Source organism: Oncorhynchus kisutch, linkage group LG8 (assembly GCF_002021735.2).
Source record: "Oncorhynchus kisutch isolate 150728-3 linkage group LG8, Okis_V2, whole genome shotgun sequence".
Lineage (NCBI taxonomy): Eukaryota > Metazoa > Chordata > Actinopteri > Salmoniformes > Salmonidae > Oncorhynchus > Oncorhynchus kisutch.
The window spans coordinates 61,661,801-61,685,704 of NC_034181.2; the positions used below are offsets into that span (position 1 = coordinate 61,661,801).

General features: G+C 42.1%; 2 protein-coding genes across 2 annotated transcripts; both read left to right on the forward strand.

The window, feature by feature from the left end:
• The first annotated feature begins 34 nt into the window (after nt 1-34).
• cdh31 (cadherin 31) lies at nt 35-14,918 on the forward strand. The gene is made up of 17 exons (XM_020489163.2): nt 35-149; nt 455-738; nt 1,169-1,283; nt 8,025-8,263; nt 8,453-8,593; nt 8,692-8,847; nt 8,939-9,083; nt 9,184-9,356; nt 9,460-9,588; nt 9,697-9,882; nt 11,293-11,537; nt 11,662-11,804; nt 11,920-12,144; nt 12,237-12,455; nt 12,584-12,714; nt 13,769-13,909; nt 14,095-14,918. Exons 2-17 carry the CDS (start codon nt 688-690, stop codon nt 14,299-14,301), a joined length of 2,646 nt encoding a protein of 881 aa, XP_020344752.1. The 5' UTR covers nt 35-149; nt 455-687; the 3' UTR covers nt 14,302-14,918.
• Nucleotides 14,919-19,647: 4,729 nt separating this feature from the next.
• Nucleotides 19,648-22,717, forward strand: LOC109895011 (zinc finger protein SNAI2-like). The gene is made up of 3 exons (XM_020488670.2): nt 19,648-19,941; nt 20,828-21,439; nt 21,573-22,717. The coding sequence occupies exons 1-3, from the start codon at nt 19,743-19,745 to the stop codon at nt 21,752-21,754; spliced, it is 993 nt and encodes a 330-aa protein (XP_020344259.2). The 5' UTR covers nt 19,648-19,742; the 3' UTR covers nt 21,755-22,717.
• The last annotated feature ends 1,187 nt before the right edge of the window (nt 22,718-23,904 follow it).

The following is a 23,904-nucleotide window of genomic DNA, read 5'->3' on the forward strand; positions in this document are numbered from 1 at the left end:
GCTAAATGAATGTTTCCTTTGAGAGAAGTGGTAGTGGTAGGATAGCACAGGGTCTCTCACATTGACACATAGACTTTACTACAAGCTGAGGAAACATATGGTGAAGAATATCTACAGTATTTATTTCGACTAGGCTAAATGGAGTAATGGTATATGTTGTTTTTTTTACCATGATTAATATAAATGTATTTATCAGTCATTTGTTAAAATGTAAAGTTTATTTTGACAAATTATAGCTTTTGACAAATATAGACAACTCTTGCTGACTGTGTTTGGTTTGAAACTATTTTGATCATGAAATCGAATGACTGACATCCGTGTTTGATCCTGAACCCACTCTTCCTCATCAGTGCTTCTCCTCTCGATCGGAATTCTCAAATTATTGTGAAATAATTTGGCACATAGGACCCTGCTGTGGGTTTCTGGATTATGACAATTTACCTGTGTTTCATAGGTGCGGGTATAAGGAGCCGTTCTCCTCTATGACCATACTTGGAGCGAGCGTATGGGCGAGGTCACCTGCCTGCACACGGCACTCACCAGAAACTACCTGCTGAAACTCATTCCTCCAATTTAACCGACAATCAAGAAGGCACACATTTGAACGAGAGACTTTTCCCCGTCTACGCGTAAACTGATTACTTTTTACTGTTGGTGGAACGACTATTCTGAAATTATTCAAAACAAATGGGGGCCTTTTGGTTCGTGGAGTTGGGGGTATTAACATTGTTTCTCCAGGTAAGATGTTTTGTTTCTACTCTGAAAGTAACATGCAATGTAGGCTACGCCATTTACCTGGGAACACTAACTTACAGATACTGATTCAGCCTAACGTTACTGGTCTTATTTAACTGATTAATTTTTCATGATTTGTTGGGTATATTTGTTTTAGCCAGCGTTGGTCGATTATTTAATTAACGTTACCAGGTTAACGCACCCGGATATGTATTTTGTATTATTCTTAGCTTTTATTTATTTAAACACTTTTCCACATTTCGCAGTAGGGTGCTGTGGTATTTGTAGAAGGTCAACAACAATAGTAATGAGTGGTAATTATGATAGTATAATAGCATTTCTAAGGTAATCTTGTGAATATTGATTTCATGACCTTGTGTAGTTGATTTATAAATAATAAAACTGAAGTTATTTGCTTTTTCCTTTTTGTAAGGCTTTCAATCCAGGGTCAGCGGAGGAGTCAAAATGTCTGCCGGGTTTCAATTCAGAAATGTACATTTTCAAAGTAGAAAGAAATCACTTACAAAGTGGCCGGAGACTAGGAAAAGGTAAGAACTAACTTAATGGTAGCTTAAACGCTCCTAGCATATGACTGAGCAAAATATGTATAACGCCGCGTTCAAAACAACTGGGAACTCGGGGAAAAAATGATCTCCGACTGAAAGAAACATTTTGAACTGTCATCCAACAAAGAATTCCAACTCGGGTCTCTTTCAAGAGCTCAGACCTGAAGATCAATGGCGTCATGATTTGACCGGTATTTTTTCCCGAGTCGCAGTTTTGAATGCTGCATAAAGCCAACAATTTTTTTTTTTTAATTGGTGTCATCACTTCAGATTACATTTTAGTTTCTGCTTTGAAAATTTCAGTACACATTGATAAATGTTTATCCGTTGTTCAATTGGAAGTATTTTGTGTTTCAAGATTTGGGTTGGTCTCCCCTGATTCCTAATCAAACTGCCACCGTTCTACATTGTACAGACAAACCATTACTTTGCAAATATGGCATGGCACTGACCTTCCCCTGTTTTGTTAGTTTGTTTACGATAACATTGTGGTGTGTTGTCAGTCTAATGGAGGGATTTTTCACACCTTTGCTTTGCTAAGAAAGCAATGTGTCACAATTGTGTGACCAATTTAGTAGGCTAGATTTGCATTATGGCTTTTAATTATGTTTTCATCAAGTTGTGACCTAATTGAAGGCTGTTTTTGTCTTTGTAAAACGGTTGACTAGACAGGGTGAACTAATTGATGAGACATGCTACATCTCTGGTAGTTTTAACTGGGCGTGTAGGCACAAGATCTGATCAGTAGAGTAAAACTGGTTACACTTCCTGGAACAACCATTAGGCTGGCCTAGATTCCTCTGAGTGACTTCTGACATTGATTGTCATTCACGTCAACTGACAGCATATGCGTTATTCATTTGTAGTATCAATAGGAAATGAGAAATCCCTTTGTGTAGCAACCTATTTCCCATGATCATGTTCCATGATTAGTACCCAATATTACAGTAATAAGGAGGTAGTCTTAGTCATTGCTTTACAACTATTCCTCCTCCCTTTGGGATATGTTACGGGAAGACTTCTACAGACTCTCAGTATAATCTACACTTGTCTCTTATGATACAGAAAGTTTGGTACTTTCATCTACATGTTGTGGCAAGGTCAGGAATCCATTCTAGTTTCACTCCTAACCCATAAGATTGACGTCAGTGTCTTGCTATTGTTGGGCAATATTATGCGGGTATAGCTAGGCCTGTGGGGATCATGAAATGTCAGGTGGATATTTTCATGCAACTAAGTGCTGTTCTTAACTTAGTTCTTAACAGTGTGGTTCCATATGGGACCGAGATGATCATCTCTAAACTTAAAGTGGGAATCTAAAGATGCAACAACTAGGATGGGTTCACTAATATAACTAAGATTGTGCCTTTTGGCTTCTCGACAATGAAAGAAAGTTTATGAAAACCAATAAAACAGGAGAGAAATGCTGGTTTCAATGGCATATGAGGAAGTCTATATAAAATAATTGCCTCCACATTTTTAAGGTGTAATTTTGGCGAGGCTTCTTTGAAGCAAGGTAAGACATGCCCCATAATATGGAGTAAAATGTTCGGGTTTCAAACATCAGTATTAAAATGCATAGGCCTATAGCCTCCAGCTCATATTGCAAAGTGGTTGAGACATGTGATAGCCTGCCTACCTTTTCTATACACTCGTCTGCAAAGGCAATAGAAAGCTGTGATCCTCTTATTAATCGTGGCCACCAAAACCATGTTTTTATCACACAATTGCATTTATAATTGTTGCGCAGTGCCTAGCAGCATCCAGCTGTATTGCTGTCTGACAGGTGATATTTCCTCAAACTAGGCTCTATGCTGTGCATGTGATAAATAAGATGCAAGACTAATGAAATAGAAACATCAGCAATAATTTACACTGAACAGAATAGAAATGCAACATGTAACAATTTCAAAGATTTTACAGTTCATATTAGGAAATCAGTCAAAATAAATAAATTCATTAGGGGCTCCCGAGTGGCGCAGCGGTTTAAGGCACTGCAACTCAGTGCTAGAGGAGTCACTATAGACCCTGGTTCGATTCCAGGCTGTATCACAACCGGGAGTCCCATTGGGAAGCGCACAATTGACCCAGAATTGTCCGGATTGGGGTTTGGCCCGGGGTAGGCCTTCATTGTAAATAAGAATTTGTTTTTAACTGACTCGTCTGGTTTTTAAAAAATTAAATAGTCCCTAATCTATGGATTTCAGATATGCATCTGGTCACCGATACCTAAGAAGGTAGGGGCGTGGATCAGAAAACCAGTCAGTATCTAGTGTGACCATTTGTGTCATGCAGCGTGTGACATCTCCTTCACATAGAGATGATCAGGCTGTTGATTGTGGCCTTTGGAATGTTGTCCCACTCTTCTTCAATGGCTGTGCGATATTGGCGGGAACTGGAACAAGCTGTCGGACACCTCGACCCAGAGCATCCCATACATGTTCAATGGGTGACATGTCTGAGTATGTTGGCCATCGAAGAACTGGGACATTTTCAGCTTTCAGGAATTGTGTACAGATCCTTGGGACATGGGGTTGTGCGTTATCATGCTGAAACATGAGGTGATGGCGGCGGATGAATGACACGACAATGGGCTTCAGGATCTTGTCACATTATCTCTGTGCCTTCAAATTTCCATCGATAAAATGCAATTGTGTTTGTTGTCCGTAGCTTATGCCTGCCCATACATAACCTGACCGCCACCATGGGGCACTCTGTTCACAATGTTGAACTGAACTGCTCGTCCACATGATGCCATACACACGGCCTGGTACTGTTGAAACCGGGATACATCCGTGAAGAGAACACTTCTCCAGCGTGACAGTGGCCATTGAAGGTGAGCATTTGTCCACTGAAGTCTGTTACAATGCGGACTGCAGTCAGGTCAAGACCCCAGTGAGGGCCATGAGCACACAGATGCACTTCTCTTTTTGAATTTGTATCTATTTTTTACTTTCTCTACAAAAAAATCAACTTTTCCCCCTCTTCTGTGGTATCCAATTGGTAGTTAGTCTTGTCTCATTGCTGCAATTCCCGTACGGATTCTGGGGAGGCGATGGTCTAGAGCTGTGCGTCCTCGGAAACACAACCCAACCAAGCCGGACTGCTTCTTGACACAGTGCCCACTTAACCCGGAAACCAGCTGCACCAATGTGTCGGAGGAAACACTGGCGACCGTGTCAGCGTGCACTGCGCCCAGCGTACCACAGGAGTCACTAGTGCGCGATTGAACAAGGACATCCCTGCCGGCCAAACCCTCCCCTAACCCGGGCGACGCTGGGCCAATTGTGTGCTGCCTCATGGGTCTCCCGGTTGTGGCCGGCTGCAACAGAGCCTGGACTCGAACCAGGATCTCTAGTGGCATAGCTAGCAACTACTACGCAGTGCCTTAGACCACTGTGCTACTTTGAAGGCTAGATGAGCTTTTCTGAGATGGTTTCTGACAGTTTGTGCAGAAATTCTTCAGTTGTGCAAACCCACAGTTTCATCAACTATCCTGGTGGCTGGTCTCAAGACGATCCCGCAGATGAAGAAGCCGGATGTGGTGGTCATGGGCTGGCATGGTTACACGTGGTCTGTGGTTGTGAGGCAAGTTAGTCGTACTGCCAAATTCTCAAAAATTATATTGGAGGTGGCTTATGGTCAAGAAATTTATGTTCAATTCACTGCCAACAGCTCTGGTGGACATTCTTCCAGTCAGCATGCCATTTGCACACTCAACTTGAGACATCTGTGGCATTGGGTTGTTACACAACGTCACATTTTAGTGTACTTCTATTGTCACCAGCACAAGGTGCACCTGTGTAATGATCATGCTGATTAATCCACTTCTTGATATGCTACATCTGTCAGGTGGATGGATTATCTTGGTAAAGGAGAATTCCTCACTAACAGGGATGTAAAAAGATTTGTGTGGAATTTGAGGGAAATTAGCTTTTTGTGTCTATGTAAAATTTCTGGACCCTTTTATTTCAGCGCGTGAAACCAATACTTTAGCTGTTGCTTTTAATATTTTTGTTCAGTATAATTCCTCTAAATTATACAAGTTAAGCATGACCAGTAAAATTTATTTCAAGTGGATAACAGTAGCCGTTAACATCCTTAGCACCTTTGGAACATATACATTTTTAAAGTGTAATAAATCTATTTAATACACATCACAATAAATCCATGATTTTATTTTTAGGTATTATGAAGAAAATGTATTTCAGAAAAACAGAATAAGTCAGCCTACGGTAACGTTATCTGACTATGCGCCATGCCATTTAAAGGCTGTAGGCTAGTTAATTTAGCGGAGATGATATGCTTAAGTCCCATGTCCCGAATACACTCACCTGCTACAGACAGTCATGGGGCCGTGGCTTGCTATATAAAGCAGGCATATGGGCATTGAGGCATTCAGTTACTGTTCGATTGGACGTTAGAAAGGGCAAAACTAGTAACCTAAGCGACTGAGCATGGTAGGATTGTCGGTGCCAGGTACGCCGTATCTCAGAAGCGGCCGCCCTCCTGGGCTTTTCACACACACACACACACACACACACACACACACACGTGTTTATGAGATTAGTGCGAAAAACAAAAAAACATCAGTCAGCTGCAGTCCTGTGGGTCAAACAGTTCATTGATGAGAGGGGTCGAAAGAGAGAGTTTGCACCGTTCTTGACAAACAGGCGGGCAACAACCATGGAACATGACAGAGTTCAGTTCTAGCGTGGCCTGCACAGTCCCCAGACCTCAACCCAATAGAACATCTTTGGGATGAGATGGAACGGGCTGTTGGCAGCATGAATATACTTCCGTCCAATCTGTAGCACCTGCGTGATGCCGTTGCGTCAGTATGGACCAACATCCCTGTGGAATGTTTCCGACACCTTGTAGAATGCCCCAAACAATTCAGGCTGTTTTGGAGGAAAATGGGGTCCGCCTGTGTAGCTACTTTTCTCTGGTAAAATGCCAGATTAATTTCAAGCAAAACATTAAATGTAGCTGGCTGCATTCTTTCTGTGATGCATTTGAAATATATGATGGCAGTGCATTGTTTTTGCCCAAAAGTCCTTGCTTTTTCATTGTAAACTTATTTACTTATATGGCTGCTAGCCAAATAGTGTTGCACTTCTGTCATCTGTTCAAAATGAAGCAATTTTCTGTCTCGTGACACTTTTGAATGAAAACTATAGTTGCACGCCCCATGCTCAGTCTATTGGAGCAAAAAACATGACTTTCAATATATAACGCAAGTGAAATGGATAAAAACAGTTTTGATTGTCTGGGTTTTGAAAATGCAAGTTTCTGAAATCTAAAGTGACTCCTGATGTGACTATAGGCTATTCATTATTTGAAAAAGTTGCAAAAAATAGCTTCTCAGGCTGCACACACGTTGTTCTCTCAAGTGATCATATTTTCACCCATCAGACTATTCTCAATTTAATATTGTCTTTACTAATATGTACAATTAGTTTTAATTTAGAATGGTTTATCAAATTGGCAGAGGGAAAAAGACATGTCATCCGTATGCACTAGAAATACAACTGGAGCATTGAGTCATGATGATCTCCATTTAGCCCCCTCCAGTACTTCCTGTTCACCCATGACTGTGGCCACACGTCTCCAACAGCAGAATCGAGTTTGCAGACGACAACAGTGTTAGGCCTGATTTACCAACAATGACGAGACAGCCAGTTGTAAAACAAATGTTTTTGTGACAGGTGGCCTGATTATTTATTGCTCTGCACTTTACCACCTACAGCTTTCTTTAATTTGTTCAAGACTGTTGACAACCGCCTTCTGGCCTAAAGAGTGGTAGTTGCTGTACCTCTACCTACCTGATTCTCTAGTACCTAACTATCAATAGGATAAGCAGTGTGTGTGTGTACTGGGGCATACTACAATTCAGTTTTACTTCTCAACCCCACCGTTTTTGTGTAATTACAGAGTTTCTGCATAACATCTAGCTAGTTCATTAGGGTTCTAAACAGATGTTTTATGGGCAGTCTAGGCCTAAATGAAAACTATAGAAAGATGTGAGGGGAAAAACAGAATTGTAGGTCCTTAAATACTATTTTGTTAACATAATAGGGGCATAATGAGCCACTCACACCTGAGTGACTCAGACTTCTTTTGTAGAGCTAGGTCTATGCCTCAGGATGTTTAGAAGTAGTAATGTGAAACCAGGGGCTACTGCCCACCTGTCCTTGAGTCTTAACCCAGGGCCTGTCAACTCTGCTCGTTCTGTCCACACAGGATGATTATGGTAGACCACTTGTATACAATGACAGCTTCATCTCTACCTGGTACATTGTATATTGTTCTAAGTTGCACAGTACTAGTTATACATGTAATGTTAGTTACATGAGGATATCGGTCAATTTACTCCTTTGCAAGTCAGACATGTTGGAGATTTTTACATTATGCAGGGCTTATTTGTACAATGTCTTTGCAGCAGATCAGAATTGTGCTCATGATGTGATTTAGGCCTAGCTTGTTTTTTTTAGAAGGCCATTTACTGCTTTGTTACTATGAACAGTATTCCATTCATAAACTGCCACCAGACTCACTCAGTAAATGTATCTAGAAAGTACTGATGGAATAGTTGTTTTTTTTGTTATGAATTTGAGATTAAGGCAACAGTTCTTTAAATATGCTCCTATTGTTGAATCACAACCACATACGAATTATGGTTGTGATATTTTTTTAAATGATATCTTCTGACCACCTTTTCAGTGGTTTTTGATGACTGCACCAGCCGCACCAGCTTTCTCTTTCACTCCGAGGATTCACGCTTCAAAGTAGATGGCGACGGGACGCTGAAACTGAAGAGGGGGGTGACTCTGCATAATGGACATAAGGAGTTCTATGTCTCTACCCAGTCCAAGGGCAAGAAGATCACGGTTCCAGTCAGAGTGCTGCATGAGGCCAGACACTGCCACCACCATCACCATGAGATGACCACCCAGCCCCAGGTATATGACTGGTCAAATTAACATTGACTATGCTGTCCTCTAGTGGATAGATGGGCATTGAAACTGATTATTATTTTCAGGTCAATTGATGACATTTGCTGGCAGTTTTTGTAAAAAATATTTGTTTTATTTTAGTGCCTGTAAACCAAACCATAGACTTATTTCATGGTTTTTGTTTCAATTCCACAGCCTGGATCAAGTCTGTCTCTACCTGTTCTGAACTTCCCCAAGTCTTCAGGAGGTCTGAAAAGAAGGAAGAGGGACTGGGTCATTCCTCCCATCAACTTCCCAGAGAATGACCGAGGCCCGTTCCCCAAGAATATGGTGCAGGTAAGTGTCTTGTAGGTTAAGGATTGTTCTTACATTACTCCAATATCAGTGTTGGACATTTTGTAATTGACGTGAACGTTATCATCCTTGTAAACCAGATCAGGTCCAACAATGATAAAGAGGTGAAGATCCTGTACAGCATCACTGGTCCTGGGGCTGACCAACCTCCTGTGGGACTCTTCACTGTGGACAAAAACTCTGGGTTTCTCTATGTGACCCAGCCTTTGGACAGGGAGAAAAAAGACAAATACGTTGTGCGTTTTGTGTATCCTAATTTTCTTCCCTTGACTTCATATAAATCAGTTTTCAATTTAGTTTTAAACTATCTGTTACTCCTCTCTGTAGCTCCTAGCCCATGCTGTTGCAGTGGGTGAAGGTAAGGCTGAGGCGCCCATGGATATCATTGTGGAAGTCATCGACATGAATGACAACAAACCTGTATTTACCCAAGATCCATTTACGGGAACAGTCCCTGAGGCATCAAAACCAGGTATGTTCATACACACACTCAGTATTTACAATACTTAATGATGTGATGTTTAAGGAAAATAATGCTAGGACGATTCTGCAATTTTTTTCACTCTGTTCAGGTGATGAGGTCATGCAGGTAACAGCCACTGATGCTGATAAGGAGGGCTCTGCCCATTCTGATGTCAGATACACCATTCTCAGTCAGGAGCCTCCACTACCAAGCCTCAACATGTTTGTCATCAACCCTGTGACCGGAATGATTCGGGTTAACGCAGCTGGGTTGGACAGGGAGGTTGGTCTCTTTTCAAATCGTTAGTCTTGTTGATCATTTATTCATTGTGTACATTCTACATGCGTTACGTTTGTGATTTAGTTTACTACTTAATTTGTTTCAGAATATTCTTAAATATACTTTGAAAATCCAAGCTGCAGATTTGGAGGGAAATGGCCTTACCAGCTTTGGCAAAGCCATCATTACAGTAACGGACAGCAATGACAATGCGCCACAGTTTGTGACGCCTTCGGTAAGCACATTTGTGAAGACAACATTTCAAATTGAAGCCTTAAAACCGTGTTAACGCATAATGCAATTGCACTTTGTTGCTTTATAATCATGCTTCTCTCCTTTGCAGTACACCGTGTCAGTCCCAGAGAATAAAGTGGATGCCTTGGTGGTGAAAATGCCAGTGACTGATGGGGATGATCCTCACTCCTCTGCCTGGGCCACCACCTTCAAGATAGTTGACGGGGACCCTCAAGGCCTTTTCAATGTGAGCACAGGCCCTAGCAAGCTGGAAGGCATCATCACGACAGCAAAGGTATGTTGAAATCCTCTCCTTTAGATGTATTTGAGCTGCTACTTTGGAGGTGTAGCAGAAGCAGCCTGTCACTAGCTTTTTAGCTTCTACTCTAGAATGGTATCCTGTAGGAAGCTATTTGCACTCCCCTTAGTAATTTATTTGGACAGTGAAGCTGAAATTTAATTTGCCTCTATACATTTTTTTTCTTTGAGATTCAATGTTTCATATGAGGCGACCGTACACAATATCACTTTTTTAGAGTATTTTCATACATATCGCCCCCGCAGGAGGCCTTTTGCCTTTGGTAGGCCATCATGGTAAATAAGAATTTGTGCTTAACTGTCTTGCCTAGTTAAATACATTTATAAAAATAAAAATAAATCATAATAATTATACAGTTTAGAAATTAAAGTACTTTGTTTCTAGTCCCCTTATTTTGAAGGTGTCTTTAGTATTTGGACAAATTCACTAATGACAGAAACATTATATTAAGCAGCACATTCATGAGAGGCTTAAAATCCAATTATAATACAAAAGTAGTGTGAAATGCACAACCCTCGAACCATCGACGAGAGGATGATTGAAGGTCAACATGTACACTACAAGCAAAATGTGCGTATCACCAACTTGTGCGTATCGCTCTCGTGCAGCAATTTTTGCAAACACAAAAATGCATCGGTAAATAATATATTGTCATTTTGGAGTCTCTTTTATTGTAAATAAGAATGTTTCTAAACACCTACATTCATGTGGATGCCACCATTTATTATGGATAATCATGAATGACTCTTGAATCACGATGAGTGAGTTCGAGGGATAAGTATCGTACCAATAAACATTTTTGGGGGGTAGTGGTGAGAGGTTGGCATGTTTTTGGGGGTATGAGCTTTCTCACTACTCATTATTTACGATTCCTTCAGGATTATCCATAATCATGGTAGCATCCACATCAATGTAAAATGCATCAGAAGCATATTCTTATTTACAGTAAGTGATTCTTATTTACCATTCATTTCTATTGGGCACAACAATCTGAAAACAAATTGAAAATGCGTCCAGGAAGTTTGTAGCCGCAAGCTTGATGTGGTCATTGCGTGCTAGGAATATGAAACCAAATACTAAACTTGACAACTTTTAATACACTGAATTTGTCTAAATACCTATGACTCTTTCAAATGGGGGTGACTAGATGCATAAAATGCTTTTATTTATAAATGGATATTTATGAAAATACCTGTTATGTACCGTTGCTTCATATGAAACATTTGATCTAAAATGCGGGAGCATAGAGACAAATTAAGTTTGGGCTACACTGTCCAAATAAATATGTAGGGGAGTGTATGCCTGTAGATATAAACACCATTATCCTGATTCTATAATGTCTGACGGATTCCTATTCTGATGGGCTTTTCTGTTCTTTCATCACAGCCGCTTGACTTTGAGAAGAACAACAAGTACACTCTGCTGGTCACTGTGGCAAATGAAGTCCCATTTGCCGTCCCCCTGCCCACCTCCACTGCTACTGTTATAGTGAATGTGGAGGATGTGAATGAAGCTCCAGTCTTCAGTCCAGTGGAGAAGATGATCAAAAAACCTGAGGACCTCCCTGTTGACAGTGACCTGGTTCTATATACCGCCACAGACCCAGACACTGCAAGGAATCAGAAAGTCACGTAAGATTAGAACTTCATTTACAATTTATTATATTTTTTTGTAAGATTTAAAGAGGATAATTTTTTGACAACTCAACAGGTTGTAAGCAATGCATATATTCATTTTTGTACATTAACTAAACAGATACAAGATACGCAATGATCTTGCTGGATGGCTCAGTATCAACAAAGACACTGGGCTGATCAAAGTCAAGAGCCCCATGGACAGAGAATCCACTTTTGTCCAAGACAACAAATACTCTGTTGTTGTTCTGGGCACTGACAACGGTATTTCAATTAGCCCTTTCTCTAATATTAACTGTTAAAAATATGTCAAGTTTAGAAGATGACCACAACCTAAACTTGACTTTTTGAGTGACCGTGCTCTAATTTGGATTTGCAGATGAAATCCCAGCAACTGGCACTGGCACCCTTATCATAGAGCTGGAGGATGTGAATGACAACCCTCCAACCATCGACGAGAGGATGATTAAGGTCTGCAACAAGGAGTCCTCCCCACAGCTGCTGTCAATCACTGATAAAGACGGAGCGGGCTTCGCTGCTCCATACACAGTACAGCTTCAGGGGTCGTCCCTTTCGAACTGGACTGCCAGAATGAATGACACAAGTATGCGTTGATTTTTCCCAGAACTACTGTACTATCCCCCCTTTAAAACAATTGTGTTGTTTGATGTTAAATGTTAACGTTTTCCATTTCAGAAACGGGCATTATCCTGACACTGAAGACTATGTTGGACAGTGGAGATTACACGGTTGTCCTGAGAGTGTCTGACATCCAGGGCCTGCACCAGGAGAGCACCATCCAGGCCTCTGTGTGTGACTGCAAAGGAGCTGATGTCCAGTGCATCGATAAAGCTGTAGCAGGCTTCGGCCTCTCTAGCATTCTGGGAATTCTAGGAGCCATTTTACTACTCCTATGTAAGTTGTTCATTTGTTTAACCCGGCACTAAAGTGTTTGGTCATTGCTGTCCTTGAAGCCTACATGTATAAATAACACACTTTCACTTCATTGTGTATTAAGGCCCTGTGTGTTTGTTGTGCTCCAGTGTTGTCTCTTCTGCTGCTCATGTTCCTGAGGAAGAGAGGTGGTGAGAAGAAGGAGCCTCTGCTGCAGGAGGACGATGTCAGGGACAACATCTACTACTATGATGAGGAGGGAGGTGGCGAGGATGACCAGGTGAGGGAAGAGCACACCAGACTAGGGCTTCGGTTCAGCCTTCTAAGACACACCCTCGTCCACTCACCTTCGCCTTATGCCCTTGGGGGAATCTCCGTCGCCGTCTTGGAGGGCGGTTCAAATGACTAGCCAAGCAATGGAAGTTTGCAATGTAAGCCCCTCAGCTCTTGTTTTTAGTCGAGTGTATAATTATGTTCTCTCCGGGGCCTCTCCGGGGCCTGAAACTCCCCATAATTCAATTTGTGACGATTGTACATCTGCTAAGAAAAGTCGGCGAACACTTAAACAACATCAATGGAGAAGTCAACCTACAAGTGTAAGTAAAAACGAATGCAAATAAGTTAGAAATTGTGCTACTAATGCAAACGATGACTCAAAAACGTCTCGTAAATGTTGTTTTGTTATCTTTTGGAAATTGTAGAAATAAAACATTTTCCAGTTCCAGCTAGGCAGCCTAATGTTAGTTATCTAATTAATTTGCTAGCTTTCATACAGTAGGTGTATATTAATAATGATATATTTAATGAGTAGACATGCACTCATAATTGACTGTAGTGCATATAAAGCTACTGGCGGCTAAAAACACCATTGTGGGATGAACGAGTGATGATTTTCCGGCAAGGACGGTCCATTTTTAAAAATCATTCCTTCTACCCTTGCCCTGCAGGTGTACACTCGTCAGATGTCATCAGAAGTATCCACTTAATTTGAGAGCTGAGGGGTTAGGGTGCGTGTCTTAAGTGTTTGGACTGCAGCCTAGCTCAGAACAAGCCCACTAGACACTCCCATCTCCCAAGTGTCAATTTTATTATTGGGATATGCAATAACACATCTAAGGTTTCTGTGTCTTCTGATTGATTGATTTAACCAGGTAGGCTAGTTGAGAGTTCTCATTTGCAACTGCGACTTGGCCAAGATAAAGCAAAGCAGTTTGACTTACAACACAGAGTTACACATGGAATAAACAAACACACCATCAATAATACAGTAGGAAAATCTATATACAGCATGATCTTGTAATATAATGCGTGTCTGTACATCTTTCCACCTTCAGGATTTTGACTTGAGTGTTCTGCACAGAGGTCTGGATAACCGTCCTGATGTTTTCCGTAATGACATCGCTCCAACCATGGCCCGGCCAGAGTATCGCCCACGACCCGCCAACCCAGCCGACATTGGCAACTTCATTGATGATGTGAGTAAAGTCTTGAACTGATTTAATAATGTGAGTGGAATGCACAGTTAAGATCATTTCAATGTCTTCTGGGGATGATTTGTCATTCAAGTAACTGGATTTGACATGGATAATGTCAGTTTATGCTTGTTTAGAATTTGTGCTGTATATCCAAGGTGGTAAAATGTAATCTTTCTGTTGACCAGAACCTGAAGGCAGCTGACAACGACCCCACTGCTCCTCCCTACGACTCCCTCCTGGTGTTTGACTATGAAGGAGGTGGCTCGGAGGCCGGCTCCCTCAGCTCCCTCAACTCCTCCAGCTCAGGAGATGACCAGGACTACGACCTCCTTCAACAGTGGGGCCCGCGCTTCAAAAAGCTGTCTGACATGTACGGAGGAGGAGAGGATTGAGAAGTCAGTCAGCCTCTCAACCTTTTTGCTTGGAAAGTGTCCGGTTCTCCACACTTGGGTCTGTAGGCTGAAGACACTTTCTTACTTTATTTCCCCTTTTGTGTGTTTCGGGCACATTTACAGTTTGATTTGTGCAGATGTGGGAACATTTTAGAGAATTGTCTTCAATGCTCGTCTTCAGCATGGGGAGGGTGGCACACTCTTGGCTCTGCACTGGCAAGATGTTGACATGGATTTTACACAATTCAGCAGTGCTTTCTAATGGACTCTTAACAACCCCAGATTGTACTTGAATTTAATATGCATTGTTTGCTGGTTCTTGCTTCCATGTTGGTGTCGTATCATAAAGTTTCTATAAAGACTATACTTTGGCATGAAATGTAAGTTACTTGAAATCCAAATCAGCCTTAAGATTTTTTTTGTTAACGCTTTTTAAAACATGTAAGTTTGGGTGTTTGTATTCCTTTTCATTTTAATCATTAAATGTTTATTTTTTTTCTTTGTATTTGCTTCTGAAGAAGCACACTTGTGAATTGTGTTTTTTATAAAAGATATCCCTTTGGTACATTGATGGCCATGTGAATAGTGTTATTAAATAAATTACAACATGTCTTTTATTTGAGCTAAATTATTCAAATTCACAGATGAGGCAGTAGATGGCAATGATTGAATGAAACGGGTCTGGGTCAATGAATGATTGCATTTCCTTGTTCCACAGAACAGATTGTACAAGTTATATTTAAGCAATAATATACAGTGGCTAAGGGCTGTTGAGCACAATGCAACGCGGAGTGCCTTGACACAGCCCTTAACCGTGGTATACTGGCTGTATACTACAAACCCCAGAGGTCCCTAACTGCTATTACAAACTGGTTACCAATGTAATTAGAGCAATAAAATAAATATTTTGTCATGCCTGTGGTATACGGACTGATATACTACGGCTATCAGAGATACTCTTAATGATCGGCTATGAAAAGCCAACTGACATTTACTCCCGAGGTGCTGACCCTCGACAACCACTGTGATTATTATTTGACATCTATGAACATTTGAGCATCTTGGCCATGTTCTGTTATCTCCACCCGGCACAGCCAGAAGGGGACTGGCCACCCCTCAGCCTGGTTCCTCTCTAGCTTTCTTCCTAGGTTCTGGGCTTTCTAGGGAGTTTTTCCTAGCCACCATGCTTCTACACCTGCATTGATTGCCGTTTGGTGTTTTAGGCTGGGTTTCTGTACAGCACAGATATCAGCTGATGTAAGAAGGGCTTTATAAATTGATTTGATCAGCCATCCGCAGGGCTTGAACCACCCAGTTTATAATGTACAAGAATCTGTGGCTAAAGTAGCCTATAATCTCCATTAGAAACTGGGTGGTCCCAGCCCTGAATGCTGATTGGCTGACAGCCATGGTCTATCAGACTGTATACCATAGGTAAGACCATATGTATTTTTACTGCTCTAATTACGTTGGTAACCAGTTTATAAACAAGATAGAACTGCCAAAGGGGGCGGTGTTGCAATCTACTGCAAAGATAGCCTGCAGAGTTCTGTCCTACTATCCAGGTCTGTACCCAAACAATTTTAACTTCTACTTTTAAAAATCCACCTCTCTAAAAACAAGTCTCTCACTGTTGCCGCCTGCTGTAGACCACCCTCTGCCCCCAGCTGAGTTCTGAATGCCATATGTGAACCGATTGCTCCCCATTTATCTTCAGAGCTCATGCTGCTAGGCGACCTAAACTGGAACATGCTTAACACCCCAGCCATCCTACAATCTAAGCTTGATGCCCTCAATCTCACACAAATTATCAATGAACCTACCAGGTACCTCCCCAAAGCCATAAACACGGGCACCCTCATGGATATCATCCTAACCAATTTGCCCTCTAAATACACCTCTGCTGTCTTCAACCAAGATCTCAGCGATCACTGCCTCATTGCCTGCATCCGTAATGGGTCAGCGGTCAAACGACCTCCACTCATCACTGTCAAACACTTCAGCGAGCAGGCCTTTCTAATCGACCTGGCCGGGGTATCCTGGAAGGATATTGATCTCATCCCGTCAGTAGAGGATGCCTGGTTATTTTTTTTAAATGCCTTCCTAACCATCTTAAATAAGCATGCCCCATTCAAGAAATTTAGAACCAGGAACAGATATAGCCCTTGGTTCTCCCCAGACCTGACTGCCCTTAACCAACACCAAAACATCCTATGGCGTTCTGCATTAGCATCGAACAGCCCCCGTGATATGCAGCTTTTCAGGGAAGCTAGAAACCAATATACACAGGCAGTTAAAAAAGCCAAGGTTAGCTTTTTCAAGCAGAAATTTGCTTCCTGCAACACTAACTCAAAAAAGTTCTGGGACACTGTAAAGTCCATGGAGAATAAGAACACCTCCTCCCAGCTGCCCACTGCACTGAAGATAGGAAACACTGTCACCACTGATAAATCCACTATAATTGAGAATTTCAATAAGCATTTTTCTACGGCTGGCCATGCTTTCCACCTGGCTACCCCTACCCCGGTCAACAGCACTGCACCCCCCACAGCAACTCGCCCAAGCCTTCCCCATTTCTCCTTCTCCCAAATCCAGTCAGCTGATGTTCTGAAAGAGCTGCAAAATCTGGACCCCTACAAATCAGCCGGGCTAGACAATCTGGATCCTTTCTTTCTAAAATTATCTGCCGAGATTGTTGCCACCCCTATTACTAGCCTGTTCAACCTCTCTTTCGTGTCGTCTGAGATTCCCAAAGATTGGAAAGCAGCTGCGGTCATCCCCCTCTTCAAAGGGGGGACACTCTTGACCCAAACTGCTACAGACCTATATCTATCCTAGCCTGCCTTTCAAAGGTCTTTGAAAGCCAAGTCAACAAACAGATAACCGACCATTTCGAATCTCACCATCTGCTATGCAATCTGGTTTCAGAGCTGGTCATGGGTGCACCTCAGCCACGCTCAAGGTCCTAAACGATATCTTAACCGCCATCGATAAGAAACATTACTGTGCAGCCGTATTCATTGATCTGGCCAAGGCTTTCGACTCTGTCAATCACCACATCCTCATCGTCAGACTCGACAGCCTTGGTTTTTCAAATGATTGCCTCGCCTGGTTCACCAACTACTTCTCTGATAGAGTTCAGTGTGTCAAATCGGAAGGTCTGTTGTCCGCACCTCTGGCAGTCTCTATGGGGGTGCCACAGGGTTAAATTCTTGGACCGACTCTCTTCTCTGTATGCATCAATGATGTTGCTCTTGCTGCTGGTGAGTCTCTAATCCACCTCTATGCAGAAGACACCATTCTGTATACTTCCGGCCCTTCTTTGGACACCGTGTTAACAACCCTCCAGGCAAGCTTCAATGCCATACAACTCTCCTTCCGTGGCCTCCAATTACTCTTAAATACAAGTAAAACTAAATGCATGCTCTTCAACCGATCGCTGCCTGCACCTGCCCGCCTGTCCAACATCTCTACTCTGGACGGCTCTGACTTAGAATACGTAGACAACTACAAATACCTAGGTGTCTGGTTAGACTGTAAACTCTCCTTCCAGACCCACATCAAACATCTCCAATCCAAAGTTAAATCTAGAATTGGCTTCCTATTTCGCAACAAAGCATCCTTCACTCATGCTGCCAAACATACCCTTGTAAAACTGACCATCCTACCAATCCTCGACTTTGGCGATGTCATTTACAAAATAGCCTCCAATACCCTACTCAACAAATTCGATGCAGTCTATCACAGTGCCATCCGTTTTGTCACCAAATACTACCCACTATTGCGACCTGTACGCTCTCGTTGGCTGGCCCTCGCTTCATACTCGTCGCCAAACCCACTGGATCCAGGTCATCTACAAGATGCTGCTAGGTAAAGTCCCCCCTTATCTCAGCTCGCTGGTCACCATAGCATCACCCACCTGTAGCACGCGCTCCAGCAGGTTTATCTCTCTGGTCACCCCCAAAACCAATTATTTCTTTGGCCGCCTCTCCTTCCAGTTCTCTGCTGCCAATGACTGGAACGAACTACAAAAATCTCTGAAACTGGAAACAACTTATCTCCCTCACTAGCTTTAAGCACCAACTGTCAGAGCAGCTCACAGATTACTGCACCTGTACATAGCCCACCTATAATTTAGCCCAAACAACTACCTCTTTCCCTACTGTATTTATTTTATTTATTTATTTATTTTGCTCCTTTGCACCCCATTATTTTTTATTTCTACTTTGCACATTCTTCCACTGTAAATCTACTATTCCAGTGTTTTACTTGCTATATTGTATTTACTTTGCCACCATGGCCTTTTTTTTTGCCTCTTCTCACCTCATTTGCTCACATCGTATATAGACTTGTTTCTACTGTATTATTGACTATGTTTGTTTTACTCCATGTGTAACTCTGTTGTTGTATGTGTCGAACTGCTTTGCTTTATCTTGGCCATGTCGCAATTGTAAATGAGAACTTGTTCTCAACTTGCCTACCTGGTTAAATAAAGGTGAAATAAAAATAAAATAAATAAAATAATAGCAATATGGCACCTCGGGCGTTTGTGGTATATGGCCTGTATCCAGGCACTCGTTGTGCATAAGAACCCCTTAGCCATTGGCCATATACCACATTATTGCTTACATACGCTATTTTTAAACATGTTAAATAAAAATATTTGTTTTGTCTTACACTTTAGATGTAGGTGGTTAAGGTCAGTATATTCTTAATTTGTTTTTCTACACAATGAACTGCTCAAGGAAGTGAATAGTTACACACCATCGTAAAAAAAAAGCTTTCAGTCCTCCACACCAATGACCTCCCCTCCTTGACCGGTAGTTCGGCTGCTTCAATAGGACGCACTTCACGGAATGGAAAATGACAGGTCTGGGAATGCGCTTTGTTTCCTAAGCTTTCAAATGAGACATGGAAAGAAACTGAGAATAATAGACGAGGAACCTCTCTCGAAACACTTCAAATCTGTATTTCTATACAAGTAAGCATAGGATACAAAAGTGCATTCATTCATTCAAATAACACCTATAGTTGGCCTAATCATAGGTCTGGACTTTGAGCACATTTTTAGGATGCAGGTGAATAACGTTTTTGACGGCTAGTTCAACCAACAAAAAAAACATTTATTTGGCATTTTTTGCTATACCATGTGATAGTGCGAACGTCTGTAGTATAAAGACAAATATAGAGAATGAAATACCGGAAGGCCGATATTTTTTTCAACTAATAAAGCCAGTCAGGCAGGGCAAATTCAGATCGCCTGTCTACGGGCTTGCAGACTACTGTATACAGTGTTTTGCGAAGCACCTGTTTTGTTGGGGTATGCTGATCGACGCAGAGGTCCGCCCCGGTGCACTTGTCCTTTCATTCTAATTGGTCCGACAGGGTGTGTATGCAAATTTTTAGCGACCCCTGCACCTGACTCTCCACTCCACTGAAGAATGCAAGGCAAAAGACAGCCTCCAAGAGCTATTTATTCAACAGGTCATCCTACTAGCACTCACTTGTTACATTATTGCGGCGCTGCAGACTCATCAATAACTCAGAGCTATATGATAAAGATGCCAAGGTCGTTTCTGGTGAAGAAACATCTCACCAATAAGAAGCCAAACTATGGAATTCTGGATTCAAAAGCAGACGGTACAGTTATTTTTTTAAATCTACTTCAATTATATGTTTCTATCGTTGTGTTGTATATTCTCATCTACAGTAGTTCTATAAAAAAAATACCAATGTGAATACCTTTGCTATTTTGTCTGTTGGCTATAACTTGCATTATTTCAGAAAAAAACAAACATATAATTGTATTTATTTTATTCCATTCATAGCCCATTTTATTCTTGCCGTGAGTAATTGAACACAGTAGGCCTATAACTCAAACAATATGATAAGAGCATAGTCTAAAATTATGTTAGTTATAAGAAAGTAAATAATGATGGATTTAACTGATACCTTGGAAGAGGATACGACAAATGCGTTTTTGGAGTTTAGCAGGTGCAAAATCTGTCACACAAAAGAAGAGTTTATTATTAGTCCCTCATGGGATCTGAAGGGTCCTATTAAACGCGTTCAAGAGGCTAATGTAGTGCCCTCCGAGGCTCCTTTTACCCCAAAATGTGCCTTAAGTCTGTGTTTTTGTTCCAATTCACCCCTTAAAGCGAGCTAGCCTCCCACCCTCCCGTATTGAACTGTCAACGATTACCATTATAGAGGAAAATAAAATATATGTGACTAAAATCAGATTATGATTATGATCATTTTTTTTGTAAGGAAATTAGAACCGTGCCAGTTGGCTATGCTATGTGAATGCATTGGAACTTTGGATGTTATGCAAATCGATATACACAATACAGTCCCTCTGTTACTTTGAGACTGCTTCTAATATTGTAAATTAATGTCAAATATTTAACTATATGTTTTAACTTATTACTGAATTCAACCGAATTATTCTCATAGAGCATTATTACAACATTTGAGTGTACTTGTAAAACAGGTTTAACATAAAACGGTGTTTGTGTCATTACAGATCTCTACACCAGCCTGGTCCAGCCTGAGGTAGCCTGTTACATCCCCAGCACTCCTCAGCCCCTGGAGGGTTGGCTGCCAGGGCCAAGTCTCATCCCCACACCAGCCTCCATGCACTTTCCACAGGTAGACAGGCTGGCTTCAAGGGACACCAGCTTGTCACTGCATAGCTCAACACAGGAAATCCTCTACCCCCTGTCAGTGTCTCACAACAATCTGCTAAGAGACTCACACTCCGGACTTGAGCCCCTGGGAACCATGGAACCCCAGACCTTCCTGCTCTCACAGGACTTCAGACACCTGGAGGAGAGGGGCAGCATGCCTAATCCCCTCCTGGGCCTTGTTCACTCTAGTGTTAGTCAGGAGCGCTTTGAATGCTTCGACTGCCACAAAGCCTACTTCACCTTCTCTGGGCTGGCCAAGCACAGGCAGTTGCACTGTGAGTGGCAGTGTCACAAGTACTTCAGCTGCAAGTACTGTGACAAGGAGTACGTGAGTCTGGGAGCTCTGAAGATGCACATCCGAACACACACACTGCCCTGCGTCTGCAAGCTCTGTGGGAAGGCCTTCTCCAGGCCTTGGCTGCTCCAGGGACACATTCGCACACATACAGGTACGGACAGTAATGTACAGCCGGCAACACTTTTCACCTTTATTCACCTGTTTCATGAATTGAGCTTGACTTCACACTATCCCATATTCAGTTACCCACTAGGGCTCTGAGTTTATCAATTCCCTTTTTTCAGGTGAGAAGCCCTTCTCCTGCCCACACTGCAGCCGGGCATTTGCTGACCGCTCCAACCTCCGAGCACACCTGCAGACACACTCTGACATCAAGAAATACCAGTGCAAGAGCTGCTCCAAAACCTTCTCCAGGATATCTCTGCTCTCCAAGCATGAAGAGTCTGGCTGCTGCCCACAGTCCTGATGCCATTTACTGCCTGTGCTGCCCACTCTGAACCTGTTGCTTACTTGCCTAGGCTACGTCTGGTTCTACTAACATCAGACTGCTGTGCCCTCACAACGCACTGGAGAAAGACTGCTATTAGTGACACGGAGCTCTGAATACTGTATGTTGTTGGTCTCTGACATTTCAAGCTCATGAAATAAGCACAATGGACTGTGTCCAAAGATGTTCTTATGTCATATATTTGATATATGAAGTAGTTGTTTGACAAAAAAAAGAGAAAAGTTATCGCATGCTGCCAAAAATACTTGAAATTTAAAAGCCTTGAAGTTTTGATTGTGTTATTGATGATTACCCGTGCCTTTTGAGGAAATGTATAGCGGGAGTATACAATTTTGTATGAACTTTGTTTGTTTAAAAACAATAAATACCTACTTTTGTACAATATGCCTAAATATGAAAACATGCATCATCATGGGAGACATGAACCACTGAGATGAAAGCACAAGCCCTTGTCTAAGTCAAGCCCTGTCTAAGTCAAGCCCTGTCTAAGTCAAGCCCTGTCTAAGTCAAGCCCTGTCTAAGTCAAGCCCTGTCTAAGTCAAGCCCTGTCTAAGTCAAGCCCTGTCTAAGTCAAGCCCTGTCTAAGTCAAGCCCTGTCTAAGTCAAGAAATATTGAAGAAACTCACTTTTCAAAAAATCTAAACAAAGACTGAGTGACTGCTGAAGAGTGCACAAGTAGAGTATTAGAACTAAATGTTTCCTATCAGTGACCCGGCACGTTCCTACTTTACGACCATTTCTTGGCATTGTGAGATCACTGGCATACTGTAAATATCCTCATGGGCACACAGGAAACTGGAGAATAAAGCGATTAGGATAAACAGAAAACAGATAGTGTGGGTGACTTTCTGGTAGTGTTCTTGTGACACCCCTATCCCCAGGCAGGATCTCTCAGGGGTCTCTGAGACGGGATCATTTAAATCACAGCCCCCCATTTTTCCTCAGCTAATTAATGTCTTTTTGGACGGCAGCTGCTGAAGGTGGATATTTTAAGAGTCTAAATAAAACCGTGATGTTTCCCATTTGTAATGGTGGAAAATTCTTATTAAATATATCGGTTTATTGGCAGGTGGAGGGAGGCCAGCTGCATGCCGCTGTGGCGCCATGCCAAGCCTTGCGGGAGGGGAGACGGTGGGGGCTTGGTCGACTCTTTCCAGTTGCTCAGCACAAGTGGAGCAGCTGAGTGGAGAGAGCTCCCTAAACACATGGCCAGTCACTGCCGGCCGGCAGAAACGCTGCTTTTCTTCAGCAGAATCCAAAACATGTCTGGCATAACCCAAGGCACTCCAAACACGCGCAGGTTGGTGCAACTTGGCTGTCTGTTAGATGATTTGTATAGTAGAAGGATGAATGGGGATTGGGTGCTGTGTTGGCACTGGCCGGCAATTAAATGTTTGTCAACTGTTTTACTTGTACACTGTTTCACATATTCGGCCACGGCAGCAATAGCCCGCTATGTACAGTAGCTGCAACTGCAGATGGTCAACCCCTTTTGAACAATAAAAATGTTGTTTTTGTTGTTGTTGTTATAACTACCACTCATTTAATAACAATAAAAAATTAAGAAATCCATAAAGGGTGAACAAATTAAAATATCTATGTGCTAAATGTTAAAACGTACATTGATTGCACATATTATGAATTGTCTGACAAATCAGGGTTCCCCAAACTCGTTTTTGTTTTTGCCCTACACAGCTAATTCAAACAATCAAAGCTTGATGATGAGTTGGTTATTTGAATCAGCTAGGTAGTGCTCGGGCAAAATCCTGTGCTAAATGACCAAAATGTTAATATACACAGTAGGTGATATAGTTGTGGAAATAAAGAGACACCTGGACGTTTCTAAGTTGGGAGAGAAAGGGTATCTTGAGCCACAAAACCCATAACTTAGCAGGAAGCCCACGCAGAGCAGAGCTCATCGAGCCAGGCCAGTGTTTTCAGGATGCCAGATCCCATGGGGCAGGGCTCTGGCACCACCGTCACAGCTCCCTGGGGTGTTGCTGGGGGGATTTTAGTGGAGACTGACATGGCATTCCTCAGCATATCCTGCCTGGAGCCATCTCGGCCCATCCTTCACCTTTCTGACGCACTAAATTTATACCAACATT

Coding starts and splice junctions, on each gene's coding strand:
- cdh31 (XM_020489163.2), top strand. CDS start 688: ATGGGGGCCTTTTGGTTCGTGGAGTTGGGGGTATTAACATTGTTTCTC. Junction 8,848..8,938: donor AGAAAAAAGACAAATACGTT/GTGCGTTTTGTG, acceptor TCCTCTCTGTAG/CTCCTAGCCCATGCTGTTGC. Junction 12,456..12,583: donor AGCCATTTTACTACTCCTAT/GTAAGTTGTTCA, acceptor GTTGTGCTCCAG/TGTTGTCTCTTCTGCTGCTC.
- LOC109895011 (XM_020488670.2), top strand. CDS start 19,743: ATGCAAGGCAAAAGACAGCCTCCAAGAGCTATTTATTCAACAGGTCAT. Junction 19,942..20,827: donor TCTGGATTCAAAAGCAGACG/GTACAGTTATTT, acceptor GTGTCATTACAG/ATCTCTACACCAGCCTGGTC. Junction 21,440..21,572: donor ACACATTCGCACACATACAG/GTACGGACAGTA, acceptor CCCTTTTTTCAG/GTGAGAAGCCCTTCTCCTGC.